Here is a 20,226-nt window from a genome sequence, read left to right on the forward strand (position 1 = left end):
TACGTATTGTATGAGTCGTACTGTACAGGATTGTAACCTGATCATGCATATATAAAGTGAGACCGTGAGGGCTTAGACCCCACGAAACCCCAATTCTATTCTCAAACTGTTGGGGTCCTTTGTGATAACCAACACCTCTCCAACGTTCATTAACTTCCCAAAGAAGTGAACGGGATAAATCTTCGTCTTCATTGCTTGTATTATTTCTAAATGTCTATTTCTCTTGTGCTTTTATCTTGTAACTTCATGGTTGAAGTTGTTTATCATTATATATATTATTTTCACATAGTTGCATTACGCTCATCTATTATTCGCGAAGAGTAAAGCTCGTGAAGAAAATAAGAAAACATTTTGAAACCTATTCACCACCCACCCCCTCTAGGTTAACCACCTCGATTCCTTGCAGAGTTTCTGTAAACAAATTATTTATCTAATCATACACTAGAAAACACTATTTAGATATTTCTTAGGTCATACGCTTGAAGTTACTTTTTTTTACCATAAATACATATACGCTGATACATTACGCTATTGTCAAAAAAATCTATAAAAAACTTTGTTTATACAATACGATTTAAATTTGGAGCGATATAAAGTGCATTTTCAATGATATTAAATACAATGGATAAAAAGTATTATAACCAATACTTAGTGACACTAATAGATATGTCCTTAACTTTGTCAAATAAGTGAGATAACATTATACTAGTTAATATTATAGAGTGTTTCAAATATTTTATAAATAGGTATAAATGTTTAATATAAATTATATTTATTTTAATTCGTCACGGGGCAAATTTTATTTGAACGGGCTTTCCATGCACGTCACTCACAGTTTTGGCGTAGATCATCTTAACATGCCATGTGAGACAAACTCAAGGTAGGTTGGTTATTATCATAGAAACAGAAAAGGTGAGCTAACGACGACTGAATGTTATATGAAGAAGAAAAATGTGGAGTGAATGTTGACCATTTTTGTAACTACAATCACAACATTATGTTATGTTCTATTTTTGAGTCACAACATTAGTGAGAACCGGTCCAAAACAACCCCAAACATGATGGCATTGGTGAAAGGAATCAAAATGGGTGTACTTTTGAATTTTGTAAGGTACATCGAAATCGAAGGGTGAGCTACCTACTAGATTGCCGCTCCCAACCACGGCAAATATGGCATTGTAGAGACGGATATAAGGAATAGAAAGGGAGAGTTGTAGTACAACTCCACACATATACAACTCATGCTGTTGAAGAAGTTAGTGCCCAAGAGGCAATAATAATACATGATTATTTATTTATAACTCAATGTTCATTGTTAAGGTTTAGCCTTTTATGGTATAAAAATTGTGGCTCTCAGAATATGAGATTCGAAGGAAAGCTCACAATCACAAATAGATAAACACCAAGTTGTTCCTAGCTCCGCCTCTAGGACTAGCTCATGTGATGTATGATCATCATGATTTTTTTTATCATCGGCATAGTTAATGTAACAAGTATGCCAGCAATGAGAGTACATTGTTATTTGAAGAAGGGTACTAAATAGATCCAATTATGTGTTATATTGTGAGATGCTTTCATCACATGTTATTAGTATAATCTTCAAGTTTTTATCTTGTGTATGTTTCCTTAGACCTTGAGAATATCAAGTGTACTAAATATAAACCAACTTTTGAATAAATGAAATATCAATTTGCTTGGTTTAAATGTCAAAGCCATGTTCCTTTCCCATGCTCCTAAAGGATAATAGCCAAATATTTGCACATGATTTAATAGATCGACAATATTCATCAACTTGGACAAACGTTGGACACTGATCAATGGCATCAAACAATAAAGCGACTTTTGTCCCAAACTAGAAGCCATGAGGATGTTATGTCGCCATCCTCGATTCTAGCACGAACCTGGTAGTTTAGATTAAGAAAACATAATTCATATGAACGATATTGCAGGTACTCCTTGCGTGGACACCTATTTTTAGACGGAGGGGCTAGTAAAAATAAAATACAGATTTGCTATCAACTAAGAATTTATAAAGTCCCGGTCACCCGAAAAAGGTGCACGGGTTGCACTTGCAATAAAATACAGATTTGTTGTCAACAAAAAATTATTAAGTCTCAGTCACCCAAAAAAACGTGCATAAGTTGTACTTGCACTTTTCTCTCGATCCGTTATGCTTATTTTTTTAACTGCAGTCGTACTTTTTTTTGAGATGAGTGAGACTTAAGAAAAGCTCATAGACATACACAGTCCCCCATAGAATAACTATTGCGCAACTACCACTTTGAAAACCCACGTGAGACATCACGTCTTTTATCACAATGGGAGAAACACCAAGTTCACCTAGCCAAAAAAATAAAAGAAAACAATCTGACAACTATTTTTTAACGAAATCAAATGCTTTAGCTCAAACATGGACACTAACCACGCATCTTGAAGCTGCTAACATAACATGCCGGCTGCTAACATGTGTATTTTCTAGCTGTTTTTTTTAATAAAATAAAAAAAGTGCAAAGCTGCTCTGTCTAGCAAGTTGTTACGGGCCTGGAAGTTCGGCAGCTCCAAATCGAGTTGCCTTGACGAGGCAACTACGCGGTGCGCGATTTGTTTTGCATGTGCGACCCGACTACACCCGGCACCGACAATTGGACGGACCAAGAGATTGTCGTGTTAATTAGTTGCAGACTTGATACCGCCGCCCGATCCATCGATCGACATGTCTCCGTCGGAAAATCGCAGCCGCCCTCCGGCCACTGCTGCCCCCAGCTCCGACGACGTGGCTCCGCCGTGGTCTTCTCTTCCCATGGATCTCGTCCACCTGGTCGGCTGGCGGGTGCTCGCCGGAGACCTGCTGGACTACGTCCGGTTCCGCGCCGTATGCGCACACTGGCGGTCCAGCACGGTCTCCCCGCTCGGGCGTGGCATCGTCGACCCGCGCTTCCACCCGCGCCGCTGGATGATACTACCCGAGGGCCATGGCGTCCACCCCGGTGACGGCAAGAAGCGCTTCCTCAACCTCTCCACCGGAGCCTTCGCCCGCGTTCGCCTACCGCTCTTAACAGAGCACCGTGTCCTCGTGTCGGTCGAAGGCCTCCTCCTCCTGGGGCCGCACCGCCGCCGAGACACTGGCACGATCTTGATCCTTCACCCCTTCACCGGCGACATCGTGAAGCTTCCGCCGCTCATGCCCCTCCTGGAATCATACTGGGCGATGCTTCCTGGCATGGGACGACATTACTATATGCAACTCGATTTCGTTGCCTCCTTTAGTGTGAGCGCAGATGGAACATCGGCGGTCATGATCGTGCATGAATGTATACCCTGCGTATTGTTCGCTACCACCAAGGACGAGCAATGGAGGGCCTCGTCCTGGAACCTCACACCCCGATCCCGGCCAATTTCGTTCCAAGGGAAGTTATACATCTTGGTGCCACCCGCCCCAGTTAGCGGCGAACAGTCGATTATGCTGATCGGTCCACCTCGCCATGAGCACGCTACGGTGCCATCTTCTTTGACACCGCCAAAGTTCATTGCCACGTGTCCCAAAAGCGAATATCATCGTTGCATCTTCCGCCTAGCGGAATGCGACTCGCAGATCCTACTGATTGGTTACGAGGATAATTTGTTTACAGACAAGGCAGCGGTTTACAAAGTTGATGATCTTTCCATGGGCAAAGTTTCCCCCATGCCAAGCATTGGAGGCAACACTCTCGAAGTTTTGACAAAAGAGACCACTTAGCCCAGTGAATTGTCAAAAAAGACCACCTCCGAAAATTATTGTCAAAAAGGACCACCTACGTCATGGCGGCACGCGTGCCAGGCGACACGTGTCACCTGCCGCCACAGCCGGAGGCGGCAGGCCTGCCGCCGTTGCCCCTGGCGGCATGTCCACGGTGATCAACAAACAGTATACTGATCGATGAACAGTACATGTTAGCTACAAAATTTGTTGAATTTGTCTTTTTTACTGAGCCCAAAATACAACATATTTTACAGTGATTTTTTGCACGATTGTAGTGCATAGAGTTAGCTACATGTAGGTTTTTTTTTTTGAATTTTTTTAGATGTTTTAAAAAATTCAAAACGGACTACTGTTCATGGATCACGATACTATGAACATGCCGCCATTGGCTATGGCGGCAGGCCCTGCCGCCTCCGGCTGTGGCGGCAGGCAACACGTGTCACCTGGCACGCGTGCCGCCACGACGTAGGTGGTCCTTTTTGACAATAATTTTCGAAGGTGGTCCTTTTTGACAATTCACTGGGCTAAGTGGTCTCTTTTGTCAAAAATTCAACACTCTCTTCCTCGATATCGAACGGGGCACGAGCATCCAGAGGGGCGATATTATTCTTTCAAAGAGCATGACTAGCAGCTGCAGGGTGATGCCAACCGTTGAGAGCGATACCATTGTATTTATTCATCAGAATTATCCTTGGCAGTACCACCTCCGTACTGGCAATTGGTCGCGGATAATGGGTGGATGTGGCGTCCAAGATGGTTACACCATAGAAGGAGGTTGCAATTGTGGCCTCATCTACCACTGCTGCCATTGTCCCGTTGACTGTTTGAGCACATATGTATTCAAAGTTTAGCTGCCTTGATTCTTTTGCTATGCTGTATCGTGAGCCCAATGGTTGAATTATATCCTATATATATATTTAAGTTTTAGTTATCCCGCAGTTAGAGCCTTGACTTTTTGCTATTTATCGTGAGCCCAATGGATTATATCCTAACAGAAGTATACATAGTTTCATGACGAGATTCATACTAGACTGAACGTGAAGAATTAATAGTGTATTACGCTCGTACCCGTTCCATGCCTAGTAGTACTCCTAATCTGTTTCGAATTCAGGTGCACTGTGTACATCAGCCTCAGGAGTATCAGGCTATAGCTGCCATTTTAAAGCTATGTATAAAACAAGTTGATATCCGAGAGTGGATTTTTGTAGCTCGAGCTACACATAGCTCGTTTTTTTTTCAAAAAAAAATCGAAAACGATATTTTAAAGTTTAAAAAAAGTCGAAAAATAATCATGAAGTAGACAATGTTGTGGTCAACCTACGTACAAAATTTAAATCGAAATACCTTATAGTCCGAACTGCATAAAAATGACAAAATCTGCCAGATTTTTAAGGTTTTGAATTTACTACTAGAAATGTCAGATTTTTAAGTTAACCCGTCCCGAATATGAGGTATTTTAAGTTAAAATTTTACACGATTGTGGAACACAACATTTTCGATATCCAGATTTATTTTCACATTTTTTTGAAACTTTAAAATGCCAATTTTGACTTTTTCAAAAGCGGTCTACACTTGGGTTTCCGGTTGATATCCCAAGTAAAAAAGGGTGAGAGCGGATATTGCTTCAGCTAGTCTCTGCATTTTTTTTCTGACTGTGTGATTACTTGAGGCAGATGGGACCCAAAATAGGCAGGTTATGGAACAGGGTGTTAGAGAAGCAATCTGTTTTTAACAAATGCAACAAGAATTCGCAGACATCCTTTTGCACTTCTACAGCGAGGACACGTCTTGGCAGATCAAGGTAACCATGACCACCTGAAAGAAAATGATCTTCAGATTCAAGAAGGTTGACCCTGGCATTCCACAACTCGGTACGTGCAGCGACTAGATCTCTATTGAGAAACTTGGACACTCTGGATAGTGGCATGAACCGTTCGACGGGCTTCCTCGAAGCTCAACATCACGGCACGAATGTCCCTGGAGCTGGAGATACCTTGCTTCATCTGGGCCAAGAACACCAACAGTCATTAATTGTTTTGATCGCGAACAAATAAGCATGCAAATTACTGAGCTGGAGATACTAGTTAGCAAAATGAAGATAGGATGTGTAGCAGCTGGAGATACTAGTTGCTCGTTCATCGGGTGGTACACCCACGACCACCGCCAACTAATGTGATCTTCTATCTTGGCCTCATCATCTGGAAAAACAAGATCATTGCCTCAATTCTCAGATTTTTTTTTCCTCTTTGGCAATAAAATTAACTGTCCCTAGCATTTTCGTTATAAAGTACCTATAAAGGTCCACAATACATCGGCGACGAAACCAGAACACACAAACTTCTAGAAAATCAAAAGAAAAAATATACATGGCAATAAGAACGTCCAAACCATCTAGCAAGAACTGATGATCCTACGCTCTGCGCAGGGGTGGCGCGACACGAGGAGATTTTGGGAGCCGCTTCATTTTCTTGGAAGGCCTCTCTTCGGCACAGACAGCTGCCCCCCGGCGTGGCGCTGAGGTGGAGATGCTGCAGATCGGAACAGAGGAGAGCAGAAGAGAGGGGCACGCTAGACTCAGTAGCTGCGTCTGCTATACAGTGGGCCCAAAGAGACTGCGGCCCAAGACGCCCTCTCGATGTTGGTCTGAGTTGTGCTTAAAGCCCAGCCCACCTAGCGCACACCATCGGTTGAACTGGACACTATGATGGATATCAACATATTTTTCATTTTATTTAGACATACTCCGTAGAGAGAATTCCTTATTTGACACTACCTTAAAATTTGGTTCCCTATTTGACACTGAAATTTTTCCTCTTCCCTATTTGACCATAAGTGTAAACTTCTTTCCTTATATGACACCGACGTCCATTCTGTTAGTCCCTACCGTCACTTTTAGTTTTCTTGGACCAAATTACCCTTTTGTCAATGCATAGGCAACCATGGAAAAAAAGAGCAGTAGCTAAATGAGCAACGCCGTGAGTCTTGTTGACTTGGAAAGACGGATAGCTAGCTGACTAGCACTCGCAAGGAGCTATGGCTCTCAGTGCCCCGCGCGCACGACAACGTTGCAACACGATGAGCTAGCTAGGACGTCCGTTCGGTGGTGCGAGACATCGGGCTTGGGACCAGCGGGGATGGAGCCGTGCATAGGAGAGCAGCGTCCGGAGCCCGGCTAGCGTTGGGGCTTGGGCTACCGGCGCCGGCGGTGGCGCATAGACTATCCGGCCGGTGGCGGTGGACCACCGGTCGGCGATGGACCCCCGGATGCGCACGAGAGTACCGAATCGATAGGCAATCAGGAGGTTGGGCACGATTTTTCACTCTTTTTTATTCCGAGCCGGTAGAAGTAATTTGGTATGCAGAATTTTACTAATCTTGCAATTTTTTATTAATTAAAATTGGAGGAAAACATTTTCTAATTAAAATCTGCTGCTTTTGTCAAAAAAAACCCTCATAATGCACCAGGGGTAAAATCGTCTTCTTACATTCTCAGTTAACACCGTTAGTCCTCAAAATGTACTGAAGTGTCATATAAGGAAAGAAATTTGCATTTAGGGTCAAATAAGGAAGAAAAAGTTTCTCAGTGTCAAATAGGGAACCTAAATTTAAGGCAGTGTCAAATAAGGAATTCTCTCTACTCCGTATTATTCATGCGGATTTGATTGGTCGCAATTTTTTCAAGTAATAGACGGCAAGCACAGAATGTTAGATAAACATGCTCCTCCAATCTTAAAGTTTTGGTTGTCCTTAGGTCACCGCCTGCTTTCAACTTGCTATTCAGCTAGGTTTTGGCACTCAATGGCACACGCGTGCATATACACCTATTATAGAAAATAATAAAAAACAATTTTTAAAATATCAAAAAAATAGAACATAATTTTTTTGGTATACATCGTGACATTCTATGTTCGTTCACAAGTTTTTGTGGAAACACAACATTTTGTGTAGAGTGTACAAAAAAGATAAAAAAAATGGCCTATACGTAGTCGTGTTACAACATCAAAATTTGTCTTTTTTACATGAGCCGTAGAAAAATGTTTTTTCTTTTGAAAACTTGTGTACCAACATAAAATGTCTAGATGTACATGTAAAAATTTAGTTTAGAATTTTTTAACATTTTAAAATGTGGATTCACATAATGGGAGCATATGCTCCTATGAGCCAAAGTGCATTTCCCCTCAATAAAGGTCTACTGTCTACAACACATCTATAATATCTATAAAGTTCATCCCCACTAAAATACATTTAATGTTTGCAAGCTGAAATCTGGTGTAGCCACATCATCTCAATTATTTATATCCTTGCGATTCAAAATCTATGGTCCTCATCTGTTCCGGCTAACACCCATTTGCTAACGTCCACGCGACTCCTGAGGCTGCAGTGTTTACGTTTGGCGACCGTCCAGCTGCACACTCTCCCTTTGTCTAGAAACGAACCGGCATGCGCGTTTAATCATGGCAGACGATCAGGCGGACACCTCTTTATTTCCCACAGCACACCAGCTATTTAATCAGGGGATCTAGCTACTGCAAGTCTGCAACCTCAATCAGCCTAAGTTGATTTCACATCCTGCTCTTCCACACGTCCATCCACGCAGTCCCTCGCGGTTATGCGTCGCTGTATGGCCGTCGTGGCGCATGTCCAGGTAACGCCGACTCTCCGATTCAGGCTATGCGCGAAGGCGTCAGATGAAGCTCATGCAGGACCGTCCTCAAAGCAGGGACCATCGGGTCGATCACCCAGGCCTTCTTTGGAGATGCCAAGTGCTGGCACGGCAACATCTTTCGCCTTCCCGTCTTCTGTTTGCAATGGAGGCAGTAGCCTCGCCAATTCCCTTCTTATTATCCCAGCAAGACTTGCTAAAAAAGTGCCGAGTTTCCTTTTAAAAAAGACCGATTCTATTTTACCTTTGTCATTTTCAAGGTTGGAACGACAACAGGAGTCGATACCCCCTCCTCTCCTGCCCAATAGTATTCAAATTCTGCTAGCTTACAGATTTGTACAACAAACCAACAGATGCGTGCTGTAGAGTTTAGGAGATGAAGCCTGCTGTTGAAGAGGTTATGGACCTAATCAAAGTCCCCAGGATAAGGCATTGCAGGTCTTTGCCGGCTCTTCTCATTCCGATCTATACCATTCATGTCTGCTACTGAACTGTTGATTTAATTACTGTTTCTGCTGCTGATCTTTCCAGGTTAGATTTTGAACTATTTTGTAATGGTAGACTAAATATAAATGTTGGAGCCTAATTAGCTATTACTGTAAAAGGTTTTAACTAAAATTTCCCTATTAACTATTTTTGTAACACCTATTTTCAGTAGGCAATTCGCACTTGTGATACATCTATAACCAGTTGCATATCAGTTTGGTTTCTCTGGCAAGGGGAGCTCCCAAGAAATATATGGATGTAAGTCAAAGCATGAGGGAAACTACAACGCCACCGACATGCCTAAGTTTCAAAAGCATGTATTCTCGTGCTAACATCACACACCAAATACCTTGTGATCATCCACGTGTCAGTGTTCATTACACAAAAAATGAGACACGGCATCTCCAAGTTAATCTTATGGAAACAAATACTTCAGTCTACATATTTATGTTTACTGTCGTACACTAAATTATTCATCCAAAATATTTCTGTACTACAAGCAAATTTATGTGTTTCGTTCAATCGGTCATATTATGAGTCTTATACTCCTCTTACTCCTTACACTGGTCATATTATGAGTCTTATACTCCTCTTACTCCTTACACAAAAGTATGGTTGAAATAAATTTTATATGGTATATATAGTATATATTTTGTTTTGATGTGAACCTTCTTTCCTCCACAAAATCAATTGTTTTGCCCTTCTTAGAGACCCGCAGCAACGCGCGGGGTATCCACTAGTTGTTAATGAATCCAGAACACACACCCCGGTAGAAAACCATGAAGACATGGTAACAAGATCTTGTAAACCATCTACCATGACAGTGCAGTGAGCGTACAATCAACTCTGGCTCAACACAAGACATAAATCTATATAGCAAACATGGTAACATCATCTGATCTCCACATGGTCTAGGCGAACAGAACAAGAATCAGAAAACCACAATACGATTGATTCCACAGGTGCTGCTAAAAGAGTTCCAAGTTCCTCCTCAAAATCAGGACACTGAAAGGGAAACTACATGGCATATGCTCAGCATAGAAGGCTATGCTTAGGTCAACCTCTGTGCAGCCTCCTTGGCGATGAGCCTCTCCCTGGCCTTGGTCTTTGCCTGGGACTTGGAGCCCATGACGCCGCCTCCCCACTTCTTCCTGACCTCATCGAACTTGTCGTTGAAGTTCGCCTGCAGAATAGCGCAGATAAGTTAGAAGGATGGTAAGAGGACAAGTACCCGTATCAATTGTGGTGAGTGTTTCATGAGCCCCATACCTTGATAGCCTCCAAGATCTTGCTGAACTCAAGCTTGTCCTCGTTCTTGACAGTGGTCAGGCAGAGAACAGAGGCGGTCTTCTTGTGAACAATCTACAGACAGTTATAACGCAAAGTGAGCATTCATTTCTAGTTGAAGTTACAGACGTCAAAGAGTATGCAGATCAGGGAAGGCAGGAGGAAATGTACCGATCCAAGACGTGATTTCCCCTTGACAATGCAGTATGGGACCTCCATCTTCCTGCAGAGGGCTGGGAGCCATACAACCAGCTCAATTGGGTCAACATCATGGGCGATGACAACCAGCTGGGCCTTGCTCTGCAGCAAAATAAAAAAAAGATTTATCACAATATTGTTTCTAGTCAACACAACTGTAAGCTGTGATTTAAGGAAGAATTAGGTGAATCAGAAGAGGTGACTCATGTAACTACCTGCTCAATGAGGTAAGTGACATGGTTAAGACCATACTTCACAACAATTGGCTTCTTGGCCTCAACAGTCTTCCCCTCAGCCTCAGCCTGGGCCCTCTTCAAGAGGCGCTCCTTCTTGGCAGCCTTGTCCTCAGGGCGGTACTTGAGAAGCATCTTAAACAGGTTGGTGGCTGCAACAGGTGATTCATATCAGAGAGTTGCAACAAAGGTTTCACAGAAACTAAACTGAAGCCAGATAACCACGAAGTAAAAGCAAACAAATAATATGAGACTCCCAGAAAGTACAGCTACACTGCAATGGCTTTTCCTAACTGGCATCCTTACAAGAAAAACTGCCGCAAACAAATATCTCAAGTTCTTAAATTACTATACTTCTACAGGCATGGAGGCACAATCTAGTGGGGTTCCAGCTAATGTATGTCATTGAGGAAGACAATGAAAGAAGGCTCTTAGTAGTATTCTGTGCATTCTTAGCTGAGAACCAAATCCATCTTAGGTGGAGAAGTATTCAAAGATTAACACAAGAATCCATTTACTAGAAACATATCCTATGCACATTAACATGTAGGATGAGATAACCATGCAGGTGGGCATAGCAGACACTTAGCACACAACAACATGCATTGCCCTAATCATACAGGTGGAAAGCTCCCAATGGCACCTACTCGATGTAGGTCTAATGCCCACAGGTCAAAAACAATACAGTTCATCCTCTATCTACGTCAATGCATTGGGTATTGCTAGTTCAGTGATGCACGAATAAAGAAGTTGTGCATATCTATACCGAGGTTCTTGTCGAGTGTGCGGGTGAACTGGTGCAGCGCCGGGGGCACCTTGAGGCGCTGCTTGAGGATGCGGCGCTGTCGCTGGATGCGCACGACCTTGGGCCACTTGACGAACCGGTGCAGGTCCTTCTTGGGCGGCAGCGCGCCGCCGATGCCGAACTGCTTCGGCCTCTTCTCGAACAGCGGGTTCGTCACCTGCGCCTGCAACAATACATGCACAGCCGGATCAGATCACACACGTTACGGCTTAGATAGATAACAACACGGTGATTTGGAGCAAGAACCGAGGAGGGAGCACGCACCGGCTTCTTCTTCGCCGGCACCGGGGCCTTGCCGCCTCGCTTCGGGGCCTGCGAGATTCGTCATCGACACTCTTAGACAAGATTCAAGCAATAAAACCGAAAGCATCTAAACTCCCGAGGTCGAACGAACAGATCAAAATGCGCGCGCAGAAACAGCACGCGAGGAGGTAGAGCTGAGAGGGGACCGGCGGCGGCGGCGGCGGCGTACCATTTCGCCGGCGGGGGAGCTTGGGGTTCCGAACGGGAGGCGACGGTGCGGAGCAGGCGGAGGGAGAGGCGGCGAGTGGTGCTGCGGAGCGGAGAGCAAGTTTTTATAAAGGAAGCGTCTGGGATACGTGGGCGTTTTGCGAGCGTCGGATGCGGGGGTTGGGAGGTCTCGGCCGTCCGATGCCAGGATTAGGGTTTCGGAGGTCGAACTTGGGCCGGAATGGTCTGGCCTGGGCCGCACGGTACGGAGTGATTGTGGTTTGGGCCCATTGGTTCGGTAACTTTTCTGGGTAAGCCCCTCGAGCATTTGGATACTACGTAGCTACCCCTCCACGAGCAGCAACCTTGCGCCATGGCGAAGAGGCGGAGCGATGCGGCGAGGCGAAGCCGGGAGCTGGGAGCAGCTCATCCCCAGGGAAACAAAATTATCTTCTGGATCACAGTACGTATGCAGTTCACGGAGTTTTTTTTGCTGCGTTTCTGGCGGTGTTTCATTCGATCCCCACGGGCCAGCGGCTTGGTCTCGCGGTTCTTCTTAGAGCTAAGCGTGAGCGCGGATAGAACTGATGTTTCGGTTGGTGCTTTGTACGCGACGTCAAATGCTAGTGATGTTTAGGACTTCATCCCCTCGGAATTTGGGAAAGCCGTTGTAATTTGCAGGCAGATTTTACTTGGTATAAATTTTAGGTGTCAGGTTGCAGCTGGTACATGATTTTTTTTTGGCTAACTAGGCAAATAGTAGTAGTGTTACGGTGCTTATGGTTTGTGATCGCTGGTGCTATGCATTGTGGTAATGCTTTACATTCAGTTGTATACTGTTTATTAGTATGGTAATGTAGGTTCAGCTTCAAGTAATTTCCGAATTTAAAAATTATTTGAATAAAGTCGCTGAATCGATGTTTTTATCAGAGACATGTCAATTCCTCACAAAGTGCATAACTGATCAGAGTTTTACAAGAGCAGACACTATGGGTGTGTTTGGTAGCCTGGGCCACTAGGGAATAGCTATCTATACTCATACAAGCTGACCTTAGCTAAGCTGAGTTGGGATATTCTCAGGTGTTTGGTAGGTCGTGTGTGTTGAGAAGGGTCGAGTGCGTCTGTTGTTTGGTGAACTGTATGGGGTGAGATGTGCTGAGAAATTGCACAGAACCCCCTGAATACCAAAATGAAAGGCAATAGAGTCCCTGTACATAGAATAAAAAAGCAATCGGGTGCCTGTACATAGAATAAAAAAGCAATCGGGTCCTTGTGAAAACGCAATCGGGTCCCTTTGCTGGCCGTGGCGGCGCTGACCCTCCTCGGCCGTGGCGGCGCTGACCCTCCTCGGCCATGGCGGAGTTTGGTGGCGTGGCCGGCGTTCTGCTACGCGTCCGTGCTTGTCGAGGTGCTGGAGGTGGAGCTCGCTCGTGTGGCCGGGCTGCTGTGGCATGTCCGCTGGAACCTCCGGCGCTGGAGGCGGAGCTTGCTGCCGTGGCGGAGCTCGTCGAGAAGCTGGAGGCGGAGCTCGTCGATGCGCTGAACGTTGATGCGCTCATCCGTGGCGTTGCTGGAGGGGGCGACGCATGCCGGCGTCGAGCGGCGGCGCAGGCTGGCGTCGAGTGGCGGCGCAGGCCGGCGTCGAGCGGCGGCGCAGGCCGGCGTCGAGCGGCGGCGCAGGCCGGCGTCGAGCGGCGGCGCAGGCCGGCGTCGAGCGGCGGCGCAGGCTGGCGTCGAGGAGGTTCCAGCGGGGCTCGTTTGGGCGGTGGCGAACTGGCGATAGAGAGCAGTTTTGGGGGGAATGAGGGCTGGGGCGGTTGACCCCTGTTGGTCTCAGCCCACGGGAGAGGCGCGCGGGGGGTTTTCCGGGCGAGGTCAGCCCTGCCCACATGCGAAGCTCGATTTCAGCTTCTCTATCGGGCAGGGCTGAGAGCCATTTTTCGGGTGAGGTGGGCACTGCCCAGTTGGACCGACTCAACCTACCAAACAACAAAAAGTGGAAAAATGTTGGGTGAGGTGGGAGAATCTGAGACCAGCCGACCTACCAAACACACCCTATACGTATAGGTTTCGACATTGGAATGTTCATGGCTGATATTCATGTGTATTTTAAAGTGTATCCCTTGCTGCCATAGTCTAGAATTCTCCCTTTACATTATCAAGACATGTTGGTCTTGCGTATAAACTTTATTTACGGGGTTGTTTCACCAAGCTCTTGGCTCCAGCTTTTCAAATAAGTTGGAGGTGGTGAAAACAACCCAACTTCTGACTCTGGAGAGGTCAAATTATGATGGGTCCTAAGTAATTTCGTACTGCTGACCCACACTTGTTGGTTGAATGCTCCAAAAGTTAGCACTGGATTAATTAGTCAATGATTAAGGTGATATTATAATATATGAAGATCTTTGCATCTGCATAATGGTTCCACTTGTCCATGGGGTCAGGAATTTTTTGTTTTGTTTTGCGTAATGGTTCCACTTGTCCATGGGGTCAGGAAATGTTAGCTGCAATTTTATAGAAGTGAGGTTGGAGATTACGTCTTAAGAACCCTTGGAGTACCAGTTGTTAGTTGGATCCAAAACTAATGGCTCTAGCTTCTCCATGCTATAGAATATAGAGCCAGAGATTTAAGTTTAGAAAAAAGAAGAGCCACAGATTTGACAACTGGCACTGAGAAATGGTCAAGGCTGTTTATTAAGACATGGCGTATAAGCTTTATTCCCCTGCCTTCGGATACTCAAAGAATATCCCTATGTCCAGTCATGATAGTATGCTTACTGTACGCTACATGGGTCCAACTAATTTGTTGCAGAATCAAACTATAAGAAAAGGCAGGATCAATCAGTTTTTTTTGGAGAATTCTAATACTCAGCAATCTGCAGAGTCTGTTTACCCCTTACTGATACTTGATCCCATGCTTTGATGTTCTTCAGTCCTCAAAGAATACCTGGTCTCAATAAGCTTGTCCTGATTGCAGCACATCCAATGCAGCATACCTGAATCTAAGGATGTTGCTCATTGACTGGCTCTTCAGTTCTTCGAAATGTCCCTAGCAAGTGTCAAGTGGTATTTTCTGGAAAAAGGACCTCAAGTGGCGCCCGATGCTACTGGTATGTACAGTAATTCACTGATACTATAGCTTTGTCTTAAATAAATTTATTTACCTGGAATTCAATCCAAACCCAATATTACTACATTTAATTGCTGAAAGCCTGTGATGTATCAGTCCTTATAGATGACAATCATCCTTTTATTCGATCAATTCCATGGAAAAACCATGGCCGGTTGATATATATCTTCTCTATTACATCATCTACTAAACAACTGTTCATTTGTTCTCTGCATTTCTTGTAGCCATACAAATATAACCGAGATTTACCCTTTTTGGTCCTTGTCTCTGGCTAGTTTTTTTAAATATTAGATCACACAATTTATTGATGCTAAACCTCCATTGATGTGCCCCTTGTCTAGTCGGCAGATGTGTTTCTAGTGGTGCTTTGAGATTATTATTTTTACTCCGTAAATAAAATCACCATATGAGTCGAGGATCTGTAATCCAGTGTGATACTGGGCTTCAGTAAAATTTGGATAGCATGGATGCTTTACAATGAACTATGGAAAAACACTATAGTTGATTAATCTTAGTGTAATTCCATCTAAATTACATGTAATTCGTGTGGGGCGATTGAATGCTCAATTCTGTTTGGGAATTACAGCATCACACCATATATGGATACAACAAAACTTACAGATTCTATTATGTATCTGTATTAAGACTATCGTTGACAGTTATACAACTTAGGAGGGGAACACACATGAACATCTAACATTAACTTCCCATAAAAATAGAAAAAAAAGAATAGAAAGAAAAAAATATCTAGTACTGCCCAATATGTGATGCGGTTCCTTAGCATACTTTGGAATACTAACATTGTTTTCGAGTGTACATGATATTGAGAATATAAGCTCAACAGAAACTCAGAGCTCATCAACTCAGCCACCATGCAATCCAGTGCATTCTATGACTGGTCAATAATGGCCAGCCGACCACTGCCCAGCAGCCAGTAGGAGTTCCGCCTGGCAAGGTTGCGTCTCCTCCCCATGGCCATCTGCTTCTCCTCCTCGATCTGTTCCAGCACCTCGGCAAATGCCTCAGCGTTGCAGGGCAGCTCAAGCGGCCCTGCGTCTGCGTACCCGAACGCCTCTTCGGCCTCTTCCAGCAGCGCCCGGAACAGTGGGTGGTTCAGGCACTCGGTGCGCACCACAAACCTCTGCCTCCCGGCGCCGACGTACACCGAGAAGCAGCCTTCGGCTGGCTTCTGCCTCGCCGGCGCGCTCCGGCACCGGTCTAGTGTCTTGGTGATCAGCCCTGGCTTCTTCCCTCTCATCTCCATCACCTGCCTCTTCTCAGCCATACCCATGGTGCACAATACCTTGCAAGCTATCTAGTTGAAAATTTTCAGAAAATGTGTAGCAAGCTTGGAATTGGGGGCTGAGGTGAAGAAGACTGGAATGATATATATAGATGGATCGACCAAGACGTGGTCTTCTTATCGAAAGGTCATATTTGAGATATCGAGCTGATGAGAGTGACTCAAAAGGCTTTTCTTTTCTCGCGAATACACAGAAGACTTGAGCATCAAGAGACCTTTCTTTCATTGAAAAAATAAAGGGAGATCGGGGGACAATAGTCAAAGAATTATTGTGTATATAGAATTAAGCTTGTGCCTTATTTATTTAACCTTTGAAAGGATACACCTTGTAGTTTTAGTATCATTTGTACTTATAATATGTTGATTATACAGTATAACTTAATAGTAGGTTAATTAGAGTAGCATTTGGCAGCCTCAGAAGGTTACCTGAAGGAGGAGCTGCAAATGTGGAAGCCAGCATGCGTGACATCATGCCATTATGTTCGACTTGGAGCTGGAGGGGCCAACCGTCAGGGGCGTACCTTGGTTAGGCCAGCAGGAGTCACATGACACTGGGTCTATTTGATTTCTTCATGTATTTGATCAATTTATAGTGTGTGTCACCCCCAAAATTTGGTAAAATTATGTATGCCTGATATAGTGACACCGGGTTACTTCTGCTCTGAGGTCCGCCCATGCCAACCGTCATGGCCATAATGCATTAGATTTAGCCGCAACTTAAATTAGTGAATCCTCTCTGACCTGCGTTACATGATTGGGATTAGTTTTGTGGTGTCAGACTTCCCAACCACAAGGCTTTGTTTAGCTTAGCAACGATACATGCAATGCTCCAAACTGACTGTGCCCGTGGAGCTTTGTTTTATAGATAGCCATTGGGTGTCTGCACATGCAGCAGTCTGAGATTGACACCTGGATCTAATAATACACGAAGTATACTTATTAGTGGATAGTGTTTGCATCGTTTTACTTGAACAGTTTCTAGATACATACATGTCTACAACTGATAGCTTGGCCTGAACTTTGAATTGACCCTGAACTTTGAATTGACATTGCCAAGGGTTTTTCAGTAAGGGAATCTCCTCTAGACATATCACTTGACATTAAACTAACCCCATGTAGTATCTTTGTGTTTTGTTCCCTTGTATCCATAAATTATCAAACTGCATTACCGACATATAATGACTCGTTTCAATACACTCTGGTCTGACTTAATCACCTTAGGCTGGGATGGATTTTAGTTCAAATTCAGTGTCCATCTGAAGAATTTTAGTTATGCTGATCACTGAGTCTGGAGAAAAAACATTGAGATTGTAGTGTGTAGATATAGCTGTTTTGTTTGTAGGAACCAAGAGAAGTGACAAGGCCGCAATTCTGATTAGCTCTATTTCCAGCAATCGGTTACACACATGTGTGCACCTATTCCTAGTGCCATATGCAAAATTGGGCAACTTCTTCCCTGGTATACGACCAGTTGAAGCAAACCTCTGCTTGAGTATTTTGGAATTACGGCATTACACCATATATATACATCGCAACAGTTAAATTATGATGTGTATCTGTATAAAACTTTCGCCACAGTTACTGCAGCTTTGGAGGGGAATAAGCATGAACATCTAACATTGCCTTCTCACCTAAAATGGAAATGAAAAATATCTAACATTGCTCAATCTATGATGAGGTTGTTCACCATAATTGGGAATGCGAAGTTTTCTTTCAGTGTGTACATGATAGTCTGAGAATATAAGCTAACTCAGAGCTCATCAACTCGGCCAACATGCAATCCAGTGCACATGCTAGGACCGGTTGATGTTGACAAGCCAGGCGGTGCCAAGCAGCTGGTAGGAGTCCCGCCTGACAAGGCCGTACCTCCTTCCCGACGTCATCTGCTTCTCCTGCTCGATCTGCTCCAGCACCATGGCGAACGCCTCAGCATTGCAGGGAAGCTCGAGGGGCCCTCCAGTCGCGTACCCAAACACCTCCTCGGCCTCCTGCAGCAGTGCCCAGAACAACGGGTGGTTCACGCATTTGGTGCGAACCACGAACCGCTGCCTCTCGGAGCCGACGTACACCGAAAAGCAGCCCTCGGCCAGCTTGTTCATCACTGGCGTGCTCCAGCACCGGTCCAGCGTCTTGGTGATCAGCCCTACCTTCCACGTCACAGACTTCTTCTCAGCCATGCCCATGGTGCACAGAACTTAGCAAGCAACTTGCAGTTTTGCAAAAAAAAATGTTAAGCAAGCTTGGAATTGGGAGGTCAGGAGGAGAGGGTGGATTGATATATAGACGGATTGACCGAGACGTGGCCTGTCGATCGAAAGGCCGTATTTGAGATGCGGGGCCGGTGAGAGTGGCTCTAAGACTTCATTTGCTTATTGCCAACACACACAACAGACTTCCGCATCATTTCACTAAAAACTGAGGGAAGTAGATGGAAAATAGTCAGAGAATTATTGTGTATATAGAATTGAGCTTGGCACCTTATTCGCTGAATCTTTGAAAGGGTGCACCTTGTTGCTTTATTAGTACCTTTTGTAGTTATAACACATTGATGATACAGTAGCACTTAATAATATGTTAAGTAGAGTAGGATTTGGCATCCTGGAAGGTTAACAAGGAGCAGCCACGACTGTGGAAGCCAGCGTGCGTCACACCATGCCATCATGGTCGACTTGGAGCTGGAGGGGGGCAAGGACGTGGCGCCATGGAAATAATGCAATTGATTTAGCTGCAAAGTTTAATCAATCCTATCTGACCTGTCATTCATTATTTTAATTGGTTTTAAGGTCTCAAACTACCCAGCCACAAGGCTTTGCTTAGCCTAGGAAGCAATCCATGCAACGCTCCAAACCGACCGTGCGCGTGTAGCTTTGTTTTATGTATTCAGGATTGCTACTGGGCGCCTGTACGTGTCACAGCAGTCTGAGATTTGACACCTAATGCACAAAGTATACTTATTAGTGGATAGTGTTTGCATAGGTTTTACTTAACAGTTGCTCATCTGTATGTGTCTACAGCTGATAGCTTGAGCCCTGTTGAATTTTGAATTGCTGTTGCCAAGGTATTTTTGCTGCACGGATCTCGTTTGGAAACATCAGTTGACAAACTGAATCCATGTAGCATGTTTGTATTTTGTTGACCTGTATACATAAATCGGCAAACTGTACCATCCTGCTTTGTGGCTCATTTGAATACACAGCGATTTGACTTAAATCACCTTAGGCTGGGATGCATTTTAGTTAAAACTCAGTGGCCATCTGATAAATTTTGTGAGTTAGATCAATCACTAAGCCTGAAGCAAAAACATTGAACTTGCAGGGTGCTTGAAAAAATAGCTGTCGTATTAGCGGGATCCAAGAGAAGGGACAGGGCAGTGATTCTGATTAGCTCTATTTCGGCGACTGTTACAGGTATGTGTGCACCTATTCCCATATGCAAACTTGGGCAACTTCCTCGGTGGTATACAACCAATTGAAGCAAAGACATCGCAAAACATAAATTCTACTTTGTGTATGTTTTGTTACAGGGAATTCTGTTGTGTATCTGTATAACACTCCCATCGACAGTAACTACAACTTAGAAGGGGAACATACATCAGTATGTAACAGTACCTTCTAACAAAACTAGAAATAGAGATAGGAAAAGGGAAAAAGAAAATATCTAACATATACCAATCTATGACGAGGTTGTTCACCATAATTGGGAATGCTAAGGTTGCTTTCAGTGTGTACACGCTAGTTTGAGAAGCTCAGCAGAAACTCAGAGCTCATCAACTTGGCCACCATGCAAACCAGTGCATATGCTAGGATCGGCCAACGATGACAGGCCGGCCGGAGCCAAGTAGCCCGTAGGAGTTCCTCCTGGCAAGGCCCACCGCCCTCTGCTTCTCCTCCTCGATCTGCTGCAGCACCCTGGCGAACGCCTCGGCGTTGCAG

The 20,226-nt window shown here is 44.5% G+C and overlaps 3 protein-coding genes across 3 annotated transcripts; all 3 read right to left on the minus strand.

Annotated features, from left to right (window-relative positions):
- Nucleotides 1-9,735: 9,735 nt before the first annotated feature.
- Nucleotides 9,736-11,946, minus strand: LOC124652506 (60S ribosomal protein L7a-2-like). Its single transcript, XM_047191518.1, has 7 exons — nt 11,884-11,946; nt 11,676-11,723; nt 11,373-11,574; nt 10,589-10,758; nt 10,347-10,475; nt 10,158-10,250; nt 9,736-10,071 (listed from the first exon to the last, which is right to left on the minus strand). Exons 1-7 carry the CDS (start codon nt 11,884-11,886, stop codon nt 9,940-9,942), a joined length of 777 nt encoding a protein of 258 aa, XP_047047474.1. The 5' UTR covers nt 11,887-11,946; the 3' UTR covers nt 9,736-9,939.
- A 3,806-nt stretch (nt 11,947-15,752) lies between these two features.
- On the minus strand, nt 15,753-16,334 carry LOC124655425 (indole-3-acetic acid-induced protein ARG7-like). Its single transcript, XM_047194321.1, has one exon. The coding sequence runs from the start codon at nt 16,280-16,282 to the stop codon at nt 15,881-15,883; it is 402 nt and encodes a 133-aa protein (XP_047050277.1). The 5' UTR covers nt 16,283-16,334; the 3' UTR covers nt 15,753-15,880.
- A 1,753-nt stretch (nt 16,335-18,087) lies between these two features.
- LOC124655426 (auxin-responsive protein SAUR50-like) lies at nt 18,088-18,477 on the minus strand. The gene has a single exon (XM_047194322.1). It carries the CDS (start codon nt 18,475-18,477, stop codon nt 18,088-18,090), a length of 390 nt encoding a protein of 129 aa, XP_047050278.1.
- Between the last annotated feature and the right edge of the window lie 1,749 nt (nt 18,478-20,226).

Source organism: Lolium rigidum, chromosome 5, assembly GCF_022539505.1.
Source record: "Lolium rigidum isolate FL_2022 chromosome 5, APGP_CSIRO_Lrig_0.1, whole genome shotgun sequence".
Taxonomy (NCBI): Eukaryota; Viridiplantae; Streptophyta; class Magnoliopsida; order Poales; family Poaceae; genus Lolium; species Lolium rigidum.

Excerpts from the sequence above, each read along its gene's own strand:
- LOC124652506 (XM_047191518.1), bottom strand. Across the intron at positions 10,759-11,372 it reads CACACTCGACAAGAACCTCG|CCACCAACCTGTTTAAGATG; the intron begins GTATAGATATGC and ends CACCTGTTGCAG. Across the intron at positions 10,476-10,588 it reads TCACTTACCTCATTGAGCAG|AGCAAGGCCCAGCTGGTTGT; the intron begins GTAGTTACATGA and ends ATTTTGCTGCAG.
- LOC124655425 (XM_047194321.1), bottom strand. The coding sequence starts at position 16,282 with ATGGGTATGGCTGAGAAGAGGCAGGTGATGGAGATGAGAGGGAAGAAG.
- LOC124655426 (XM_047194322.1), bottom strand. The coding sequence starts at position 18,477 with ATGGGCATGGCTGAGAAGAAGTCTGTGACGTGGAAGGTAGGGCTGATC.